General features: G+C 32.6%; 1 protein-coding gene across 1 annotated transcript in view; it reads right to left on the bottom strand.

The window, feature by feature from the left end:
• Positions 1-20,090, bottom strand: part of LOC124361938 — a 123,195-nt gene that overhangs the window by 68,913 nt on the left and 34,192 nt on the right. The window contains 7 exon segments of the mRNA XM_046816018.1: positions 384-515; positions 1,426-1,608; positions 2,579-2,722; positions 3,015-3,197; positions 5,315-5,347; positions 8,638-8,778; positions 10,849-11,031. Coding sequence (XP_046671974.1) covers positions 384-515; positions 1,426-1,608; positions 2,579-2,722; positions 3,015-3,197; positions 5,315-5,347; positions 8,638-8,778; positions 10,849-11,031 — 999 coding nt within the window.

Here is a 20,090-nt window from a genome sequence, read left to right as displayed (position 1 = left end):
AAATAATCATGAAAGATTTCAAAATACTCATGAACCGATACAGGAAAAAAGGCACATTCAGGACAAAAAATTCAAAATTATTATAGTACAATGTAAAATTATCAGAAAAAAAATTAATAACTAGATACAAATTTGTTAAATGTTCAGTCTGTAAGTTTAATAAAAACTATGTTTTTCATACATACAGAAGTAAAGGATAACAATGGGATTTTTTATTTATTCCATCTTAAATCATTCAGAAATAAAATAATAGCAAATTGACGTGAAATTCAGATGGTAATTAATGCACAAAATCAGACACATCATTCGATGGTTTATATTGTAAACAGTACATGCGATGGAAATCTTCAATATAATAGAATAAAATATGATACTGTACTTACAGAAAAGTACAGCAAGAGTCTTCCCCTCCTTGACCAGTCGGTCGAGCATTTCGTCAGTCACATCCTCAATCTCGTCTTTCTCCAGCTGGTCCACCAGCCACTCGAGGATCTCATCCTCATTCTCAATGTCACCTAAAAACCAGCTCTTCTTTAGATAACAGCAAACCACAAAAACCGTCAAATATACAAAGATAAAAGTGAAAGCGTAGTATTTCTTCACTTCTTTACTAGATGGTTAAAATGTAAATGTACGAATCAATATGCATTTTTTTCTTCAGTTTATTCAGAATAATAAGGTTATTCTTGAACACCTCAAAATAAAAAAAAATATTTTAAGAAAAATATCACAAAATTAAACAGAATTTATGAAGTAGGTTATATTTAGCTTTGTACGCTTGAGATACTTTCTTTCAACATTCAAACACGTTTTTAAGTTTAATGTTCTTCATGTTTATGAAGTTTATGATTGGAATTCTTTTACTCTGCTGAAGAAATTCAGCTAATATTTCATTGACAATAGATTTTCAATTAATTACAATTTATTTTTAATTTTTTAATGTAAAAATTAATATTCAACAGTGCAGAGTATTAAATTGTTGTAAAGTAAATCGCTTTTATATCCATTGCAAATTTTGCTTAAAATTATAATTAAACTTTAACGAAAATATCCCACGATTACTAATCTAAAAATATTAAAACTACAAAAAGAGGAAATTTATGAGTAGTTAGTTGTTTTTTAGCTATTAATTGTAAATTCACAATTTTCAAACAATATGATACCAAGAATAAGTGACAGATTCAGACTTTACTATAGGAAAAATCTAATCATTTTAGTATGCAATTTCCAGAATATTAAACTAGAATTTATTTTCACTAGTTATGTTCATGGTATGTTATCTTAGTTACTATATTAACAACATTTCGGAACATTGCCACTATTATTGGAAAATTGTAAATAACACCAGGGATTGTCGATGATGGAACAGATTCAGACTTTACTGATTATGAAATATTTATAATCTTAAGAAAACATTCTACTCACCATCATACACATTCGGAATCTGTTTTTCAAAGTAGACAATGGCTGGGACGTCATCAATGCCGAAAGATTTGGCGGCTTGCACGTCATCGATCTTGACGAACTGGATACCATGTTTGTCACAATCATCGTCAATCTTCTCCAGCTCACCCAGCACCTGCATCGAGTCTTCGTCATCATTGTCATCTGGAAACCGTTCACTACTAAACACCTGTGCCGAGAGCTTCTACTACATCTTCACTGATATCCATAACTTTGTTGTTTCAGCTACTAACCATACAGAAAACATTAAGTTAAAAAAGAGTGTTGTGTCTTGCATTTTTCATGCGAGTTCTTTTGATTACCTTTTAAAATAGTATCAATCAAAATAATAACTGTTATCTAGTTTAAGGAGAGTACAGCCTAAGAAATATGACATAAAAATAAATCTAAATATTTGATCTTATCATTCAGCACCTTTTTATTACAACTTGTTAGAATTTCAGTCCTTCATTATGAATAAATGGGTAGGGTGCGATAAGCGGACCCGGTATTTTATATCGAAGAATGTAATCATCGATACCTAATATTCGTATCTCAAATCCTAGACCATCAATCGATATAAAAGTATCTATAGTCCTCAATAACAATCATATGTTTTATATTAAAATATGAATTTAATATTTACAGTGATGAAACAAATTATTATAACAAAAATTAGGAAAACTGAAGACAACCACATTTGCTCCTCTCAAGTTACAGTTGTTTATTTCCCACAAATTTCACATAATGGGTTTTTCTGTACGAGTCCAACATGTTGAAACCAAGTAAAACATGTCTTATTATCTTTCAAAGCAATGTCGTGCATTTTTCTAAAATTGACTGCCATTTTTAATAATCAAATGTTACTTATGTAAAATTGAAATATTACCTTATGTTTATTATTTGAAAGTGTTTACAGCTGTTGATGTAGATTATTTTTTTACTACTGATAGAGGGTTTGCTACTTCATGGATCACCACTTTCAAAATATTTAAGTTAACTGTTCAAAATAATTAATCAGTATCGATTGATTATATCGATGGTTATGGGTAAGTAATATCGTTTGCCAATTTCGATATAAAACACCGGGTCCGCTTATCGTACCCTCCCCGAATAAATTACTTAATCTACTTACAAAACAGGACGACTAAGTTGTCAATAGATCCAATCAGAGTTTCAAGTGTCTTTGCTGTTACATCCTCGATGACATCTTCTTCGTCTCCAGTTGATTTGTTCTGCACCAACCACTCCAACACATCCTCTTCTCTCGTCAACTCGCCTAGTAACAGTAGTTCGGTATTAAGTCACTGCTTGTTTGGTTATCAAATTCAAAGCAAAATGGACAAGCATTAAGATAAACGTCAGAACTTTAAAACATATTTGTTTTAAATTAGACTAGGCTATAAAATATAAATTACAATTGAGTAATGTTTATGAATTATGTAGGCTACCTACTTATTAAGTAAAAGTTTTGAACTAAAATTTATTCAAAGTGATAGTAATGAAAGAAATGGAAAAAATTGATAAAAACCTTAACTTGGATATTTTTTTAGAAGAACAAAATCGCTTACTTTCGTATATTATGGGGATTTGATGGCGGTAGTAGACTAATTTTGGAAGTTCTCCAAGGTTGTACTCATCTGCCAATTCTTCATCAGAGATCTTGACAAAGCCAATGCCCAGCTGATCCGCTTCATCATCAATGTTCTCTAACTCTTGCAATGCTTTCGCGCACTTCTTGCATTGAGGTTTGTCTAAACCACAAACACAGTTAGACAAAGAATATGCTGTCACATCGTATCTTGAAATAATAAAGCCCAGAATTTTCAAGATATAAACTTTTGACAGGTTCAGAGAAGTTTTAAGGTTATGTTTAATGGATGTAGACAGGGATGACAAGAAATGACGACAGAATACAGAATTAATTGTAGCTGTGTGTATATTCTAAACATGTCCTTGTCTCATTGAAACACAAACAACTAATATAAGGCTTTATGGTCTTTTATTATGCAGTACAAATAAAACATCATGTAAACACTACTAATTTTGAAAATCAAAGAAAATAAGTACAGGTTAAATGCTATTGAGAAGTTTGATCCTACTACTTTGCACTAGGTTGGTCCAGAGAATAAAGAAAATTCAGTGAAGTGAAGTAAAACTAACAACCCAAAACGAAACATTATCATCACAGTTTCATAATGCTAAGATAATCAATGCCATTATTTGTTCAGGAATGCTTATACAGTAAAATTGCATCTTCTAAAAATGCATTTCCCCATTAAACTTCATTTTTTAATTAATCAATGCTTTATATTGCCTGGGGTGTTTAAAACATACAATTTTTAGTTGTAAGTTTTTGCATTTTATGTTGAGAGTAGAGTTTTGTTCCTCCAATCTTCATTATAATTTTATATTAAACTTGGTAGTGCTTATTCATAATATTTATTGAACTTGGACTTTTGACATTAGCTTGATTAGTTCATTTATAAGCTTAAACCAAATAATACAAACATTAGATTAAAGGTACTATCATTGATATTCTAAATATCCTTTAGTTATAAAACTGTCTATTTTAACTTTAAACATATGATAAAAGCACTGTTTAAAGTGGAAGGGAGGCATTGCCTGTTCAGTTGTTTTGTTCCTGGAAGGGGTGTGGCAATTTGGGGAGGTAGTGATTAACAGTTCTATATCCTCTGGATAATAACCCTTGTACTATCTGTTACAAATTATGTATTTAGTTCAATTCATTGTTCATCCATAAATTATATCGTATATCTTAAATATTGTTTCTTAAAACAGTCTTATAATGTTAAAGACCATAATAATTGCTACTTATTAAAACATAGCATACCATGCTTTACATGCTTGTCCTTCTAAAACAAAAAATTGTATAATGAATAGATATGCGATCAAACATAAAAAAGCAAATAATAATAAAAGAAAAATACATGTGTTTTCAAACATTCATATTCTAGGGAGAAAAAAAGCTAAAAATAATTTTAAAATTGTTGCAAAATAAAAACCATTTAAAAGGGCCCATGTAGCACCACAAATACTTTTATCTTCAGTTTTATTCCAATTAGTGTCATCTTTCCTTTGTGAAACATGCTTCCTTACCTAATTGGATAAGATGTTTAAAATAGATCCAACAGTAAAACCCTTATTGACTTGGACATGTATAATACAATATAGTGAAAGACAAGAATCTATTTCACCTACAGAAATAAATAATGATAATAAACAAATAACTTAGTCCAAAATGTTATAATTAATTTTTAATACTGCTTAGGAAGTATTTTAAACCTATAAATATGTAAGTCAGTGTAAATTAAACAATTTTACATTTTTGTATTAAAAAAAAACTCCAATTCAACAAGAAAGTCAACTATCACAACAATTTTAGCTAATAATTTAACCTATAGTCCAATTAATTAGTATTTAAACTGAATAATTTTAATCAACCAAACATCTAATGGAACGCAATTACATAAAACGCTTCTTTAAAAATGTAAATCTAGATCATGATGAGTAATTTCCCCAAATCCTCAATTAAAGCATGTGGGCGAGCTTATTCTTTTACAAATAATTAAATTGCCAGACTATTCATTAACTGTCTCTTATGTTTGATTTAATTATCTTCGTAGAACCTTGAAATGATTAGCAATTAAAGTAGCAGTTTTGTGATTAATTAAAACAAAGTCTTTAACAATAATATAAAATGTCAACCAACCAAACATCTACCAGGATTGCATAAGCTGGAGTAATTGGTAATTAATTATGACGAAGACAGATAGACGACAACCAAATACATGATACAGGACAGAGAGCAAGTGGCGAGGGCGAGTGATACGAGGGTGAGCTTACTTACTAGAGCTAGGGATCCCTCCACACGTGCTCGGACCTAAACATTCAGTGGTTAGTTAAGCTATGTACACAGCTGACACAATGCTAAAACTGATCTACTATCACTAGATTATAACACATGACTAAAAAGGTGTATTTTGCTTGGAGTAACTTAAACTATCATCTCTACTTTATTACTCTTGATGAATTTCCATAATTATGATTTGCCTGGAGTAATTAGCCCATTTATTTATCTGTATGATATTTACTTTCCTTGGAACTTTGAGATTTGGTGAGAAATTGGCTATATCTGATGTTAGAGCTGCAGTGTCAGACATTATGTTCTACTATTCCAGAACTGGTTGGAGACTCAGGAAGGTTGCAATGACTATCAATTGAAAATTAATAGTCAGTGTTGCTAACCAGAATGACAACCCTCTAAAAGAATTTTTCCTCTGAGAAGTTGTGGATTTAACTTGGATAGCTATTCTTCACAGGTTCTGAGTCATGTGTACTGACTGGTAAATAAGAATTAAGCTGCCTCTATTCTCTCAACATATTACAAAACACCTTAATATAAATTTTCTTTTCTTAACAATGTTCAGGACGATCATGATCTTATTGCATAATTTATATGCTGCATATATTTTGTACTACCTATATGTGTAAAAAACCGTAAGTTTAAGAAAGAATTAAAAACCATTTAAAATGCATGCCATGACACATTTGATCAATCTATTGCAAATATGGCTGGGTTAAACTCACCATACCAATCATACAAAGTGTGGGGCTCTAGAAACCTTCAACGGGCTGAAGTGATGGTAAGGCATGAGTCTCTAGAGCCCCACTCTGGGTTTTAAGAACAATGAGTGGGTCTCTAGAGCCCCACACAGGGCTGAGGTGAAGATAAGTGGGTCTTTAGAGCCTTAGCCTGGGCTGAGGTGATGATAAGCATGAGTCTCTAGAGCCCCACTCTGGGTTTTAAGAAAATGAGTGGGTCTCTAGAGCCCTACGTCGGGCTCAGGTGAATGATAAGACATGAGTCTCTAGAGCCCCACACAGGGTTTTAAGAAAATTAGTGGGTCTCTAGTGCCCTATGCCGGGCTGAGGTGTTGGTAAGGCATGGGTCTCTAGAGCCCCACGTTGGGGTTTTTTAAAAATAGTGGGGCTCTAGCCTCACACCGGCGTGGCAGTCTGAATTTAATTCATTGCTATTAACTCTCAGCAACACATCTTGAGAATGAAATTTTGACAACACTCCAATAAATAGATGCCAAAATTCAGTAGCTCCAAGCAAAATGCACGTGAATGGTTTAACCCCTCAGTGGCAGAGTTGTGGCCATGTCTTTGAGATGAGTTCTGTCATCAGGTTGTGGTACTACAACCCAAGCACTTACAAACGTTAATTCGAAATTATCTCTCCAATAGGCAGAATTCTTCAAAACTCTAAGAACAGGTACACAGATTATATCAAGATTACTTCAATAACTCTGATCTGTATTTTTTGAGATCTATAAATCAAGATAGCATTTAATTTTTATAGAACTCGTCCAAGCCTCAGTAATTAACAAATTTTTGTGAACTGATAAAATAATACTATTAAGAACCAGTAAAACAACCTTGCATTTTACCTCATAGAACAATGTTAAAACTCAAATTCTTTAGAGCTCTTATTTTTATAGCGTAGTTATTTCGGAAGATGTCTCTTTTAAAAGATATATGATTAATATGTTTCAAAACGTTTGTTCACCTGTTTTCATAAAGTGTATATTTTTTACAACAGAGATTTTTTCAGAAAAAAATATTAAAAGTATTTAAGTCTAAAAAAAGTATTTCTATTTGTATTAATTGGCCCATACCTTTAAAATAAGATGTCTTCCAAAACTCAGTAATAAAAACTAACCGTGTAAAAGTGTTTGGAGGTAATTGTTCTTATAGGGATACAATCAAGAGTACAACCGAAGTATTTAAAACGTTTTGAGAAAACTTGAGATACTAAGCACTCTTGTTTCTTTATAGTCGTTTCAGTGTTCGACTGAATGTTACAATAGGTCCCAGACAGTAAGGGTGTACATACGCACTGTAAGAGTCAGGTTGCATTACAACAAATGCAAATGTTAATATCAAAATCTAAAACTAAAATATTCTATTACTAAGATATAACACTCAAATAAAAACATTTAGAAACAATAAATATTTCTAAATTCTATATAACATGAAAACCACCAAATACAGTTAAAATCTTCATAACAGTTATAAAGCTCTGTAGAATTGATCAATACTTTACAATTTAAACAAAAAATATTAATTACGCTTGAAACTCCATCAAAATATTCTTCCCACTAGATATTAAATTGTATTAAAAATAAATACATTATATGAAGGAAATTAGCAAACAGACAGTGATTTCAAGAATGCTCTTACATTTTTTTGTGAAAATATCTCCAAACCCTGGCTATGTAATTGACTAATAAAATAAATCCCACACACAGATAAAGAAAGAAAATAACATAAACGTAACAAACAATACAAATACAAAACAATCAGTACAAATTAAACTCATAAAATAACCAATGTTACACAGAAAATCAGTTGGAACCTAAAGTCTATGTTATTTTTAATTGAAAATAAAAATTTTAGACCCTATCCGTAGACGAATTTTTAAATTTGCATCTAAAACAATGCCATAAATAAATATCATTTTTTTAAACAATTAAAACCTGTAAATATTGTCTATAAGTTAGTAGTTTAAATTCCTATACTGAAACATAGTTAATTCAAAAATAGTATCCTTGTACAATAATACAAGAATTTTCTTTGTGTCGATAAATATTCATAATTGACCATTTCAAAACAGAAATGGCGTAGACTATTCTTATTACACACAAATACTTCGAAAACACCATTAATGTACAAACCCTTTTACCGGCAGAGTGCATTTCGATGGTGTTTACACAGTGTGGGCGTGCGTTTCCACATCTCACAAACTAAAAATAACTGGATGATTATAAAAAGCCCCTTGAAAGCGAAGAATGTCAACTACAAACTAAATTAATTTGAAGTTGTTATGTAATCTATTAATGTTCAGAAACACTAAATCTATAACTGAACTATTGTTATCAGAAGGTAGAATGATAAATTTGTTTACTACAGACATTAACTTAAAATTTAGCAAAAAATGTGAAAAGTAATCACAAATATATCTCTACTTAATTTATTTTTTTAAATAATGGTTTCCAAACACACCTTTCAATTCATTTTACTGACATATATACCAATGGTATAACTTGTATGGCGTATCAGTAAAGACAAGAGAGTTTGACTAAACACAAACGTTATTCTACTCACAGAAGAGAACAGCTACATAATCTGTGTCTTCTACTATCTTGAGCAGAATCCTGGCATTGACGTCCTCTATCCTGTCTGGTAGATCCATGGCCTCCAGGCTGGTCAGGAAGTCGAGAACACTCTCCTCGTCCATCAAATCACCTGTCAGAACCCAACAGATAATGAGATTAAATACTCTTCTTGTTGCGGATATTGCAATTATCCAGTATCATCTATCTTATCTCTCTGTTCATAACCGAGAAATTGAGAAAACTCTCCTTGGTCATCAAACCAGTTAACATAATGTAATCTAAGCAATCTAATAACAATTATTGCGGAAGAAAATAATAACCAGGCTAAAACAGTAATTGACGCAAATCTTTGGTATTTTGTTTCATATTTCTTACTGAACGTATGAATCTTTAGATGATGTAACTTAATCATACTATAAAAGATGTTATCATATTTTCAAACAATAATAATATATGAATTTTAGATTCAGTTAATTTGGTAACTGCAGTCGTTATTTATTAAAATTGACAGAGAAATCCAGTCAATTTGAAAAAAAAACATATCAGAAAAGGAGCGTGTATTTATATGTAAATGAATATCTCTTAAAAAAATATGCTAAAAGTTCACCTATTTCGTAATCTTATACATAATTACGTAATTATTATTACGTAATTTGATTATACTGTACACAGAAAAAATCATATCAAGTGAAAAGATAAAAACACAATAATTTATTTTGATGTCTAAACCAGTTTCCTCTTTCAAATAAAAACCATCTTTCTACTGAATTACGCAAGGTGCGTAAATGTATGTATAACCTGTCCTGTCAAAGTTTTTTTATAATTACATCCCAACATATAACTGATAAATTTAGGAGGATAATCTAATATACAGCAACATGTATAACTGATATTTTGGTAAACCTAAAACAAGACCTCTCTATAGTAAGATTTAATGTATATTTTATGACTTTCAACAATTCATAGTACTTTTAAATAGAATAAAATACATGTTCTGTGACTTGTCTTATATGTATATTTTGAAAATATACTTATTCCCATGGGTGTCTATTTAGGTGCTGGTATAAAATACCATTTTCTTAAAAATAAAATCATAATGGAAGATTTAGTCCATAACTCAAACAGCGATTAGTCAATGTAATTATCTTGATTTATTTGATGGCATAATCAGCAGCCTTGGAATCTCTTGACTGAACACGTGTTAGAAGGAATGTGAATCGGGTGGCTAAATGCTTGATTTGGCGGGAAGCCCAATCTGCCGAGACCGCCATTACGTGGAAACGTCTTGCACCAAAGTCTGACAAAACCCCAGCCAGGTATTCTGGCTTACACGTCAATTCCACTTGTAAATCCACATCCTCATGTTATGCATGTTGATAATTCAATTATACGTAATGGTATAATTATTAATTCATCCATCCAAACTTGTCCTTGTGATATTCAGTCCTTTTTATAATACAGTATTATAATCAATAATGCTGGTAACAAAAATTCTTGACGAATCTAATTTATGTAAACATAGCTGCCACAATTTCTGAGAAAAACGGTTCTATTTTGTAAGCTACAAAGAATAAACTAAAACATTTAGGATGTTTTACACCACTTTTTACCTTATTTTAGTGATTCTGTATACTACACATTTATCTTAAGCATTACCCTACTAATAACTTTGATCATGTACCGTATCAGTCTATAAAAAGTCAAAGCTAATACATACCTCTGTTATTTTGTCACAAAAAATATACGTACAGCAAGCAAATAGCCTACATTAAAACCCCCAGTAAATTACAAAGTACCTGTATATATTAAGAAAGCGGAGTACCCCTCAACGATCTTGTGTTTAGTCTTGTATAACCTAAGTCAACTTCAAACGGTCGTCCAGACCTTATTTTTAATGGTTTACACACAATTTTTATATCATTGTACTCGTTAATTCATTGCCTAGTGAATCCAGTGATTATATTTTTTTTAAAGTGCACAAAAAACTTGTTACGTCTATGTTTTAAAACAATAAATATTGTAAAATTACGTAAATGTTGTGTACTGGAATCTCTTTATACGAACATATGCTTTAAAAATACTTCTTGTTTCATCAACGTATCTCGTTTTGGTAGGTTAGGAGAACTTTATATATTAACATTGGTTATAAGGGACTAAACACAAGGTTGTCGATGGGTACTGCACTCCCTTACACCCCTACCTTCATAGATGATGGGTTCCTTTTCGCGGAAGTACGTGAGTGCGGGGAAGTTCTTGATCCCATAGTGTTTGGCCAGTCGTTTATCGTTGATTTTGACAAAGTCCACACCAAATGAGTCCGTATCATCGTCAATTTTTTCTAATTCTTCTAATACTTTGTCACACGTTAAACAACTTCTCGCATCTGAAACAAAACGCATTTTATCATTAGTCAGAACAGTCAGTGATTATTCAATACTTACGTGTGTCATGCAGTTAATTCAGGAAAAATGGCTCATTCTCTCGATGGAATAAACAATGAGCACTTTCTGGAATGGTAGGAACATGAATTGCGGTATATAGGTGGCCTTGCATTGGAAGCACCAACATGGTCTTAATGGGTCTCCAAAAATAAAATAAACATACAGTGCCATGAAGTTTGAAAAGTTTGACATCTCAAGATGTCCCTTCTATTACCATATACATTTAGAACGTTTAAATAAATAACACTATTGGTAAAATAATAAATTAAACAACATTATTAACAACACACTGAGGGATTCAAACTTGTTATTAAGGACCCAATACGGTCCTCTTGAAATCCGCTTCATCTGCATGTCTAACAACTCTTAATAGAAAGGTTCTAGAGACTTTAAACTTCAAAAATAGGTTTCTCTTAGCCCTAGGAAGAGCTCTATTGATTTTATGGTCAAATAGTAAAGAAGAATTCGTCCGTATCCTTTCGTGTGCTACCTCTTTCGTTACGATCTGTTGGGTCCTTCGAATGCGTGGTATCGGTTTATTTCTCAGTGTAATTTAACATTTTTTTTAATATCAGGGGGGTTAGAGATTTATATCTCTCACATCTCACCCCTTCTTACGCTCCTAGCTACAAACACAGCCATCATAGCATAGAGGTTACCTCAAAAGGCCTCCAAACATTCTGGATGAAAGGTACCTACAAAGAAATCTCTTGAAATCCTCGAGGTGAAGGAGGTTTAAGATTGGCTCATAATATACCATCAATCTATAATGCTTTATTACTTTGTACAACTTTGATATCGAAGAGATGTACGTAAACAACAACAGTGATGTATCTAGGATTTCACTTAGAAAGGCACAGCCACCAACCAATTTGTAATTGGTGGGAAATTGTAGCACTTAATCTTGTTAAATTATATGAGGAGAATTTGCATCTAGTTTGAAAATTGTGAATTTTCTCCAGAAGAAGAGTTCTTTATAAAGAAATATATACACTATTATATTAGACCATCGAGGTCCCTTGGTTTTTGTCTATTAAGTCCTGATAATCTATAATCAAGCTAGCACATTTACCTTCCTTGGTGTCTTTAACGAGTGAAGGTTCTCTTTCTCCATTTTGGGAACGAAACTCTAAACATGTCTACAAACTTAAGTATATCCTACAGGAAAACTAATAAAGCAATAGGTTCAAACTAATTTCAGTTAGGTAACATTATTTATTCATACATACTTCTATGAAATGCTAATCGACGTTTTTCTGATATACATTTAGTGATTTAGCAGATTGATTAAATAAACGATACTAACTCTAGACGATTCTTAATACCAGTATGAAGATTCGCGGCTTGCCAAGATGCGCCCAGAACCGATCATAGGCTAAATCAGGATTGCTGTAAAAAATAAATTGTTGGCTGTAAGTAAGCAATGTATAACCTTCATTTTTAAAACAGAATACTTGTTTTATACTTAGTTTTGAAACTGAAAACGTACTATTTTAATGCAGTTTGATATTAAATTACTAGATGAAAATTAATTTACTCTCGTATTCATGAAGAGCCAAATATTCCCTTCAGGGGTGTCAACGGTATTTGGTTTGTCATGAAAACACAGCTGAACTAAACTATTTGTATTATTGAGGATAGGAAGGATAGAGACATATAATACTGGCAAGAGTTCTTTCTTTAGCAAATATATTAGTTTACTACCCTCTGACCAGTACAAACAGATTTTTACAAGAACATTACGAACGACTTTTTCTAGATGATAACTGATAGTGAGTTATATAAATTGAGCAATATTTTACATAAACAATAGCTTAAAGGCAATGATAATGCACAATGCTTTAAACGGGTAAGTTTCAATATAACAATAAAATGCCGATTTTAGGGCACATAAAACTTCATCGATGATGTTTGCTGGTCGGATAGTAGTAGCCAAGTCTAGCAGGCAGCAAGAGCAGTCACCTCCTAGCTATTCCTAGTGTGCCATCTCCAAAAATGGCCGGCCGGGCAAGATTTCAAGATGGCGACGTTCGCGGTAAGAAAGCCATGGCTCAGTCCGCTCACGTCTGCCCATTGAAACGGACTGATAAAAATTCTCCATTGACGCCTCTTTGTGATTGAGGTTATGTTACAAGCACACGGTGTACCAGTATGCAAAGTACCCGAGGGAAATCTGAATAAACTACAGATATTAGAGTAAAATTCTATTATTACTGAAATCAATAAATCTATTTTTACTGTGCCAAAAATATATCCCGTTCTGTTGGATCCCGGATTTGCAACGTTATGTTCTAGTGCTGACAATCTAATGGAGAGAAATTTCCCACGTGAAACGAGGCTTCACCTCTATTTGTGAGAAAAGTGAGGTTATCTGAAAATAAACTATGTATTCTTCGTCCGGCCTGCTTTGTCTAGAGAAATCAACCACACAACAATATTAGAGGAATCGTTTTCTCATAAATCAGTTTTTAATAAAGTTTAGAACATTTTAATGGACGATCTACATCCAATTTATGAATATCGCCCTTTACTTGGTAACTTCAGAGGTTATACCACGTTAGCGGCGGCGTCGAGCGTATCTCGTACACGTAGCGCATACTGGTCAATGGTCATGAATGCAACCCGGGGATACACATGTCGTACGTCGGCGGTGTCCAAGAGTAAACTGGGAAACCGCGCGCATGCGCATAATACGTACTTGCTAATCTATTATCATCGCGCCTTTACGTATCTGCAAGTCTGTATATAAAACCGCACACCTAATCATGAAACCAACCAAATATATTGTGTTTTAATATTGCAAATTATTTAAGGGTACATTATTTCGAATATAAGTTCCCTATTTAATAGTACGTTGTCCAAATTGTACAACGTACAATTTAAATAAAATACTATTTAAATTGGTTGCTACAAATAAGCCATCTTTTCCGCTGGATTTAAAATAACTTATAAAAGAACTCGGTATATTAATAATAATAGTAATTAGTTTGTTTTGTTGAGTGTTTATGATTTTTGAATTGATGTTGTATTAAATTGCCTTAAACAATAATAAAACTAGTGTCAATGTTGCTGAGCGTGCTCAATATGCGCCAAAAAAGGAACATAATAAGCCATGAAATGTCCTTCTCTGTTTATTGTTATTTATTTGTGTTATTACTTTGACGATAAAAAATGGCTGATTCTTTAGGAAAAACAATCACATTGAAAATCTTCCAAAGCAATGCTTAGGAAAGTAATAAATAAAAATGCATGTTAATTTTCATGATAGGTAATAGGAATTACCTGTCAGAAAACTCTATTATTTACTGTTTAGAATCATAGGTTAAAGGTAGAAATTAAATTCCTCGCGCAAATGAATACAATTCAATATCAACAGTATTGATGTGTTATTTTAAAACTACGGCATCAAAACTCAGCATTACGAAGTGCGCTTTTAATTATTCAGAAGTTTAAACATTTTTTGCTCTCCAGTGAAACCTGTAAGCTTTCCGTAATCAAGTTACTCCATTAAAGCCTTCATAATGTACTCTCACAATTTTGGATCATTAGATATTTGGATTAGCGCCTTCGGAATGCGGAATCAATATATTTCATCCATCACCTTTATATCAATGGCTGTTCTAATAACAGACAGAACGTTGACTGACGTAGATGCACAAAAACTGCTGGAGGTCAGTGGGTTTCGAATATCCTTCAACCAGAAATGATGAGATCCGGTTTGCAAGGAAAATGATGACATCACATATTTTTTGTCGTTTTGGGAATTTAAAAAAATTGCTTTTGCAGTTCTGAAAAGTGAAATTCTAGATTCAATTATTAAATTCTTTTCTGGCTGGAGCCAACTTAGAGACTGTCGATTTCACCATTATCCTTCTTTTATCAAATGCTTCAGAACGAGGTGTCACACTATGGAGACACTGTTAAAATATGTTGTTTATCAAACCTCCTTTTTAAGGTCAAGAGAAACATTCCGTACGGCAAGTAAGCATTATAAATCATCGAGTGTATAAAAGAACAGGCTAGAAAATAACTTGCTATAAAGTTGTTAAATTTAGTCCTACAATCACTCACGAATGTCTTCACCACTTGTCAAGCAGTCTGGCACTCTGTCAGTACAGTATTATTATTTTCAGACAATAAACTACTTCCAGCTTCGCTTTCATGGAGAAACCTCTTTGAAACAGTAGTGAATCTTTAAAAATACCAATCAATAACAATGCTTTGTTTAAAATTTACTATGGACGATGGATGAATTGAAAGGACAATAGGATTTTGGAGATTTTCCATCATTATATATTTTTGAAACATATAACGATGGCAAATGTTCAAAATCCTATTATCTTTTCAGTGACGATAGGCAAAATGTTCGTTCGGAATAAAAGTCTCCGAGGATTATCTCGTCTTTTTTAGTAGGGTACAGAGAATTGAAATACATTTAACACAGTTCTGTACTTTACATAGCATTGATTATATCAACTGAAAATATTACAGCTTTATAAACTGTTATTATTATACAACTCTTCAGAAACTTTGTAACATATATGATTTCAGTTTCTCGACATATATGCCACATTATCAAAACTTCCTTTTGCATATTATCATTGGCAAACCATTGATACTACTATAATTAACTGTAATTAGCACAGGCTTGATTATATTGACTAAAATAATAGGTTATATATCCTACCGCCCATTTAATCCTATTTCATGTGGTCTTCCAGACCTTAGTAGCCGTGGTATTGGTGGTGGCTACTAAGATCTGGCGATGAAGATTAACTAACCTTCGAAACATGTCACCACAAGAGCATATGAAATTGGATTGAATTTACGGTTAGGATATAAAACCTATTATTTTATTCATCGATACTATGTCTGAACAACTAAATTTTCAAAATTTAGAACTGTTATCGTAGTTTAGTCTTAAATGAGATACTTTTACTACTGTGATGCCATGGAGATGATGCCATATTTCAAGAGGTATTTACCATGGACAAATAACAGTAAACAAACAGTATCAATCAATGAGAAACATTATTAATTTTGATTCGTTTAAAAAGTAAACATTAAAATTTTCAATTTACAATTTTGATTACTGAGCGACTTGGTGCGTTTGACGTTACACTATATTCTAGTACTGTACATTTGGAAGCTTCTGTATACATCCAAATTAAACTAGTTGCTTTTGAAATTGAATAAAAGCCGAAAAACTTAATTATTGATTTATTTAGCTTTATACTCAACAACCTATAAATATAAAAAAGGAATTAAAATTTGTACTTTTTGGAGTAAAAGGGAAAACATACTGAACAATTCTTACACGATTTCATATAGTATATTATATGCTAAAAATATTAATGGAGGTAATAATTATTGTATCTTGTAAACAACTGTGTCAACAAAGCAGGTAATTCCCGTGGTAGATATAATTCTTTGTTTTAAATTATCTAGCTTCTTTATATCTAAAATTAAAATACAATGTGCGTCAAATAATGATGTTAATCGAGAATGTATTAATGGTGTTACAGTCTGAGTGTCTGATTTACAGATGGCTAAAAGTCAGACACCTAAAAACGGTTTTATTGGCGTCAGCCAACGATATAAGAGACTGAAGTAATCATTTTCAGCCAAATGGCCAGTCTTTATCTCGTTGGTTGTCGCTGATTAACTTCTATTTGTGTCTGACAAATGGTTTGAATATGTCAAGCTAGTAAAATGTGATCAGTGAAAAAATGTATCGTTTTTCAACTCTTGACAGCTTACCATTTCAACCTCCACCAAAACTAGATTGGCTGATCGCTTTGTTTCTTAAGGGAAAATCCTTACACTAGAAGAATCCTGAAAAACTAGGTCACAAAAACGCTACAACAAATAGGTCACACTGGAGCACTGTTCATAATCTTTGATTGTATTAGTTACACAGGATATAGATCATTCATACCGACGTAGTGTCCGGAAGATGATTTCAGTTAGTTCTAAGACTCAACGCTAGGGCGGCGCCACAGAACTTAATAATTGGCCACTCACTCCACAGATGGCAGTCGTAGCGCTCTCTTTTACCGTGCCTCAATCTGTAGCATTGGATGAGTTATCTCTTGTGTAAGTAACATAACGCCATGACACAATTCATCGACCAAACCTAGAGACTTGCAGTGCAGAGCATCACTATAGCAAATTTTGTTTACTAGTTCTGGTTATTAATCTCAGTAAGTGGTCTAGGTTTGATTTTTTTTTAGTTCAAAGATTGTGTGCTTATACATTGCAAATTGGCTTTCAATTCCTGAATTGCTAGGTATACAATAACTATTTTCAGAAAGTGGAATACCATTCTAAGTTGCTTAGAGGAATTACAAAAGGGGAATTATTAATCGTGTTCCCATGTGGCCCTAGCAGCAATAGAATATCGATAAATGGAATTAAATTACCACCAAAGCTGAGGGGACTGTGCAAAGAGAAATGTTCTGCCCACTTGTCCCTTGTGAATGAAATAATGGTCTGCGGTTCCAGTACTGAGTTTTCTTTCCACAGCTATTGAAATCCTTTCCTCCTGATTTTGTTTATATTTAAAAGAATGCTAATAGCACTATTAAATTATATTATTTTTTATTATTCAAACGGCCAACCTCAGTATATAGAAAAATAGTCTAGAAATCGAAATTAAATATACGTATGTTCAATAAATTCTTTGAAAGAATAACTAACATCTTCTTTAAACATTTTCGACGAGTGGACGAACTTATTTGGGTAAGAATGTATTGGTATCTCGATCAAATTACCTTTTCAACTTCCTCCAGTTACGTCTTCATTAGCAATGAATTATTTTTAAACCCCCTAACTACCGATATACAATAACTACTGGATTGCTAAGTCACGTGACGTGAGTAAAAATATAGATGATTCAACGCTACAGTTTGTGGCGCTGGAAAATCCCATTAATGGCTCTCACCAATTCTGCGTTGATGCTTGGCAGGTTACAAAGCTTGCTTAAGTCAACATTTCCGGTCGTTATAGCAGCTTCCAAATGGGGTAGTGAGTAAACTGCTTCAGCTATAAATGCTTTACATGTGACAATGAAGGTGTTTTAATACCTATTTACAATTGGGAGAACCCAAAGAATCCTAAGATAATAAGCACAAGAAGAGAATTGAACGTCCAGTGCTTTGGGCGATTGCCATATGACAGAGATAACCTCTCATATGGTTCGAAACAACTATAGAACACAATGTGATCACGTCTTAAGTGCTTTGTGGATATGGAGGCTCTCAATGGGTTCATTCCACCTTGGTTGGTTTTTGGTGCTGGAGCAGATGTTTGATACTAATGAAGAAAGCTTCCGGTATTGTTTATGAAAAAGTGGCAACCTTAGGGTCACTGATACTCGGACCTGTGTTGAGTAATTACAAAGATTTACAAATATAGAGATAACTTGTGAATGAAGAAGAGACTGTGAACAATGTTGAGGTCAGAAAAATCGTCTCGCCCTGTACGATTTTGTTCTGGATCTGATCGTCTCATAACACAGAATTCTTCATGAGACTGTTCCCTTATATAGAACTTAAAACCAGAGTCATTGACACCCAAGTGTCAAATGGATGTTTGTGCCACGAGTACAATGTTGATGCCAGCAACATCGTCTTTTATCCTGCATGGTTATTCGCTCTGGATCTGTTCGTCTTATAGTACAGAATTCTTGGTAAGACTGTACCTTTATCAAGAAGTTATCCTCAGAATCTTTGACACTCAGATGGGTAAATGGGGTGTATGTGTTGTTGCATGGTTTACTTGTTGTAAAGGTGGGAAAATAAGACATCCTTCAAGCTGGTCTAAGTAAACAATTGAGGCCAGAATCATAATGAAAGCAGGTGGACGCAGAACTTTAAACTATGAATCTGATTTAGAAATCAACAAAGGCTCAAATCCTGAACTTTTCATCAGAAATTGTGATTTTTAACTGAACCAACTCTTCATTCTTCAGTTTGATAAGATCCTTGCAAAATGGGTGGCTTATAAGAACAGACAGAACAAGGCTTAAAAATAATCATGAAACATTTAATCAAATAAAATAAAAATAAAAGATCCGCTTTTAATTATAACAATAGACCTAGTCTGTTTCCTTAAATCTGTCCAGCGAATAAAAGGTTATACTTTATGAGTCGTCTTCCAATGTATGTTGGATAGTAACCATGCCATCAATTTCTTTTATTTCTCTAGGAAGTTTATGGAAACATTTGTTCGTATGTATTAATAAAAGATCAAATAATACAAAGATATAAATTTACTTATAATACAGTTAAATGCAAAAGTTGAACCTAATAATATTGTTTAAAAGTAATGTTTAATGCAAATGTAAAACGGAAATTGTTTACAAAGATTTGATTACATAGGAATATCTTAATTGGTTCAAGGTATAAACGACAGTTGATTTATACCGATTTAAAAGTACGTTTGGACAGAACAATCAATGTACATTTATTAACTTGGTAGATTTTGATACCGCAACAACTTAAGTTGGCCTCAATACTCAGACCATGAACATAGTTAGAAGATTATCAAAAACGTATATAACACTCAAACCTAAATCATCTGAAGGATTTTGAATATTTTTAACAGATAAGATGATTGATATTTATTTTGTATGGGACCTCTTGTTGGACTAAAAAAAATATTATCTGATTTTCTAAGAAGACATGTGATCTTCAATCACTGAGTGATTTGAATCAGTGACGGATCCAGGGAAGGGACTATGGGGGTCATGGCCCCCTTTAAGATTTCGAAAAAGACGTTTTTATGAAAAAATCTATCACTTTGGTATTTTGACCATAAAAATAAAAATAACCTAACTTTAAATGAAATAAACTTCATGAGAATAAGTAAATTTCTTTTCAAACATTTTATTTTTTTGTATTGAAATGCAAAATCTTCTGTATGGTAAAAATGATAAAATAAAACCAAGATGGCCCCTCCTGAAAATTAATACTGGATCCGCCCTTGATTTGCACTGGAC

Source organism: Homalodisca vitripennis, chromosome 5 (genome assembly GCF_021130785.1).
Source record: "Homalodisca vitripennis isolate AUS2020 chromosome 5, UT_GWSS_2.1, whole genome shotgun sequence".
Lineage (NCBI taxonomy): Eukaryota > Metazoa > Arthropoda > Insecta > Hemiptera > Cicadellidae > Homalodisca > Homalodisca vitripennis.
Note: the sequence above shows the minus strand (reverse complement) of the source record. Positions and strands in the feature narration are given on the sequence as shown.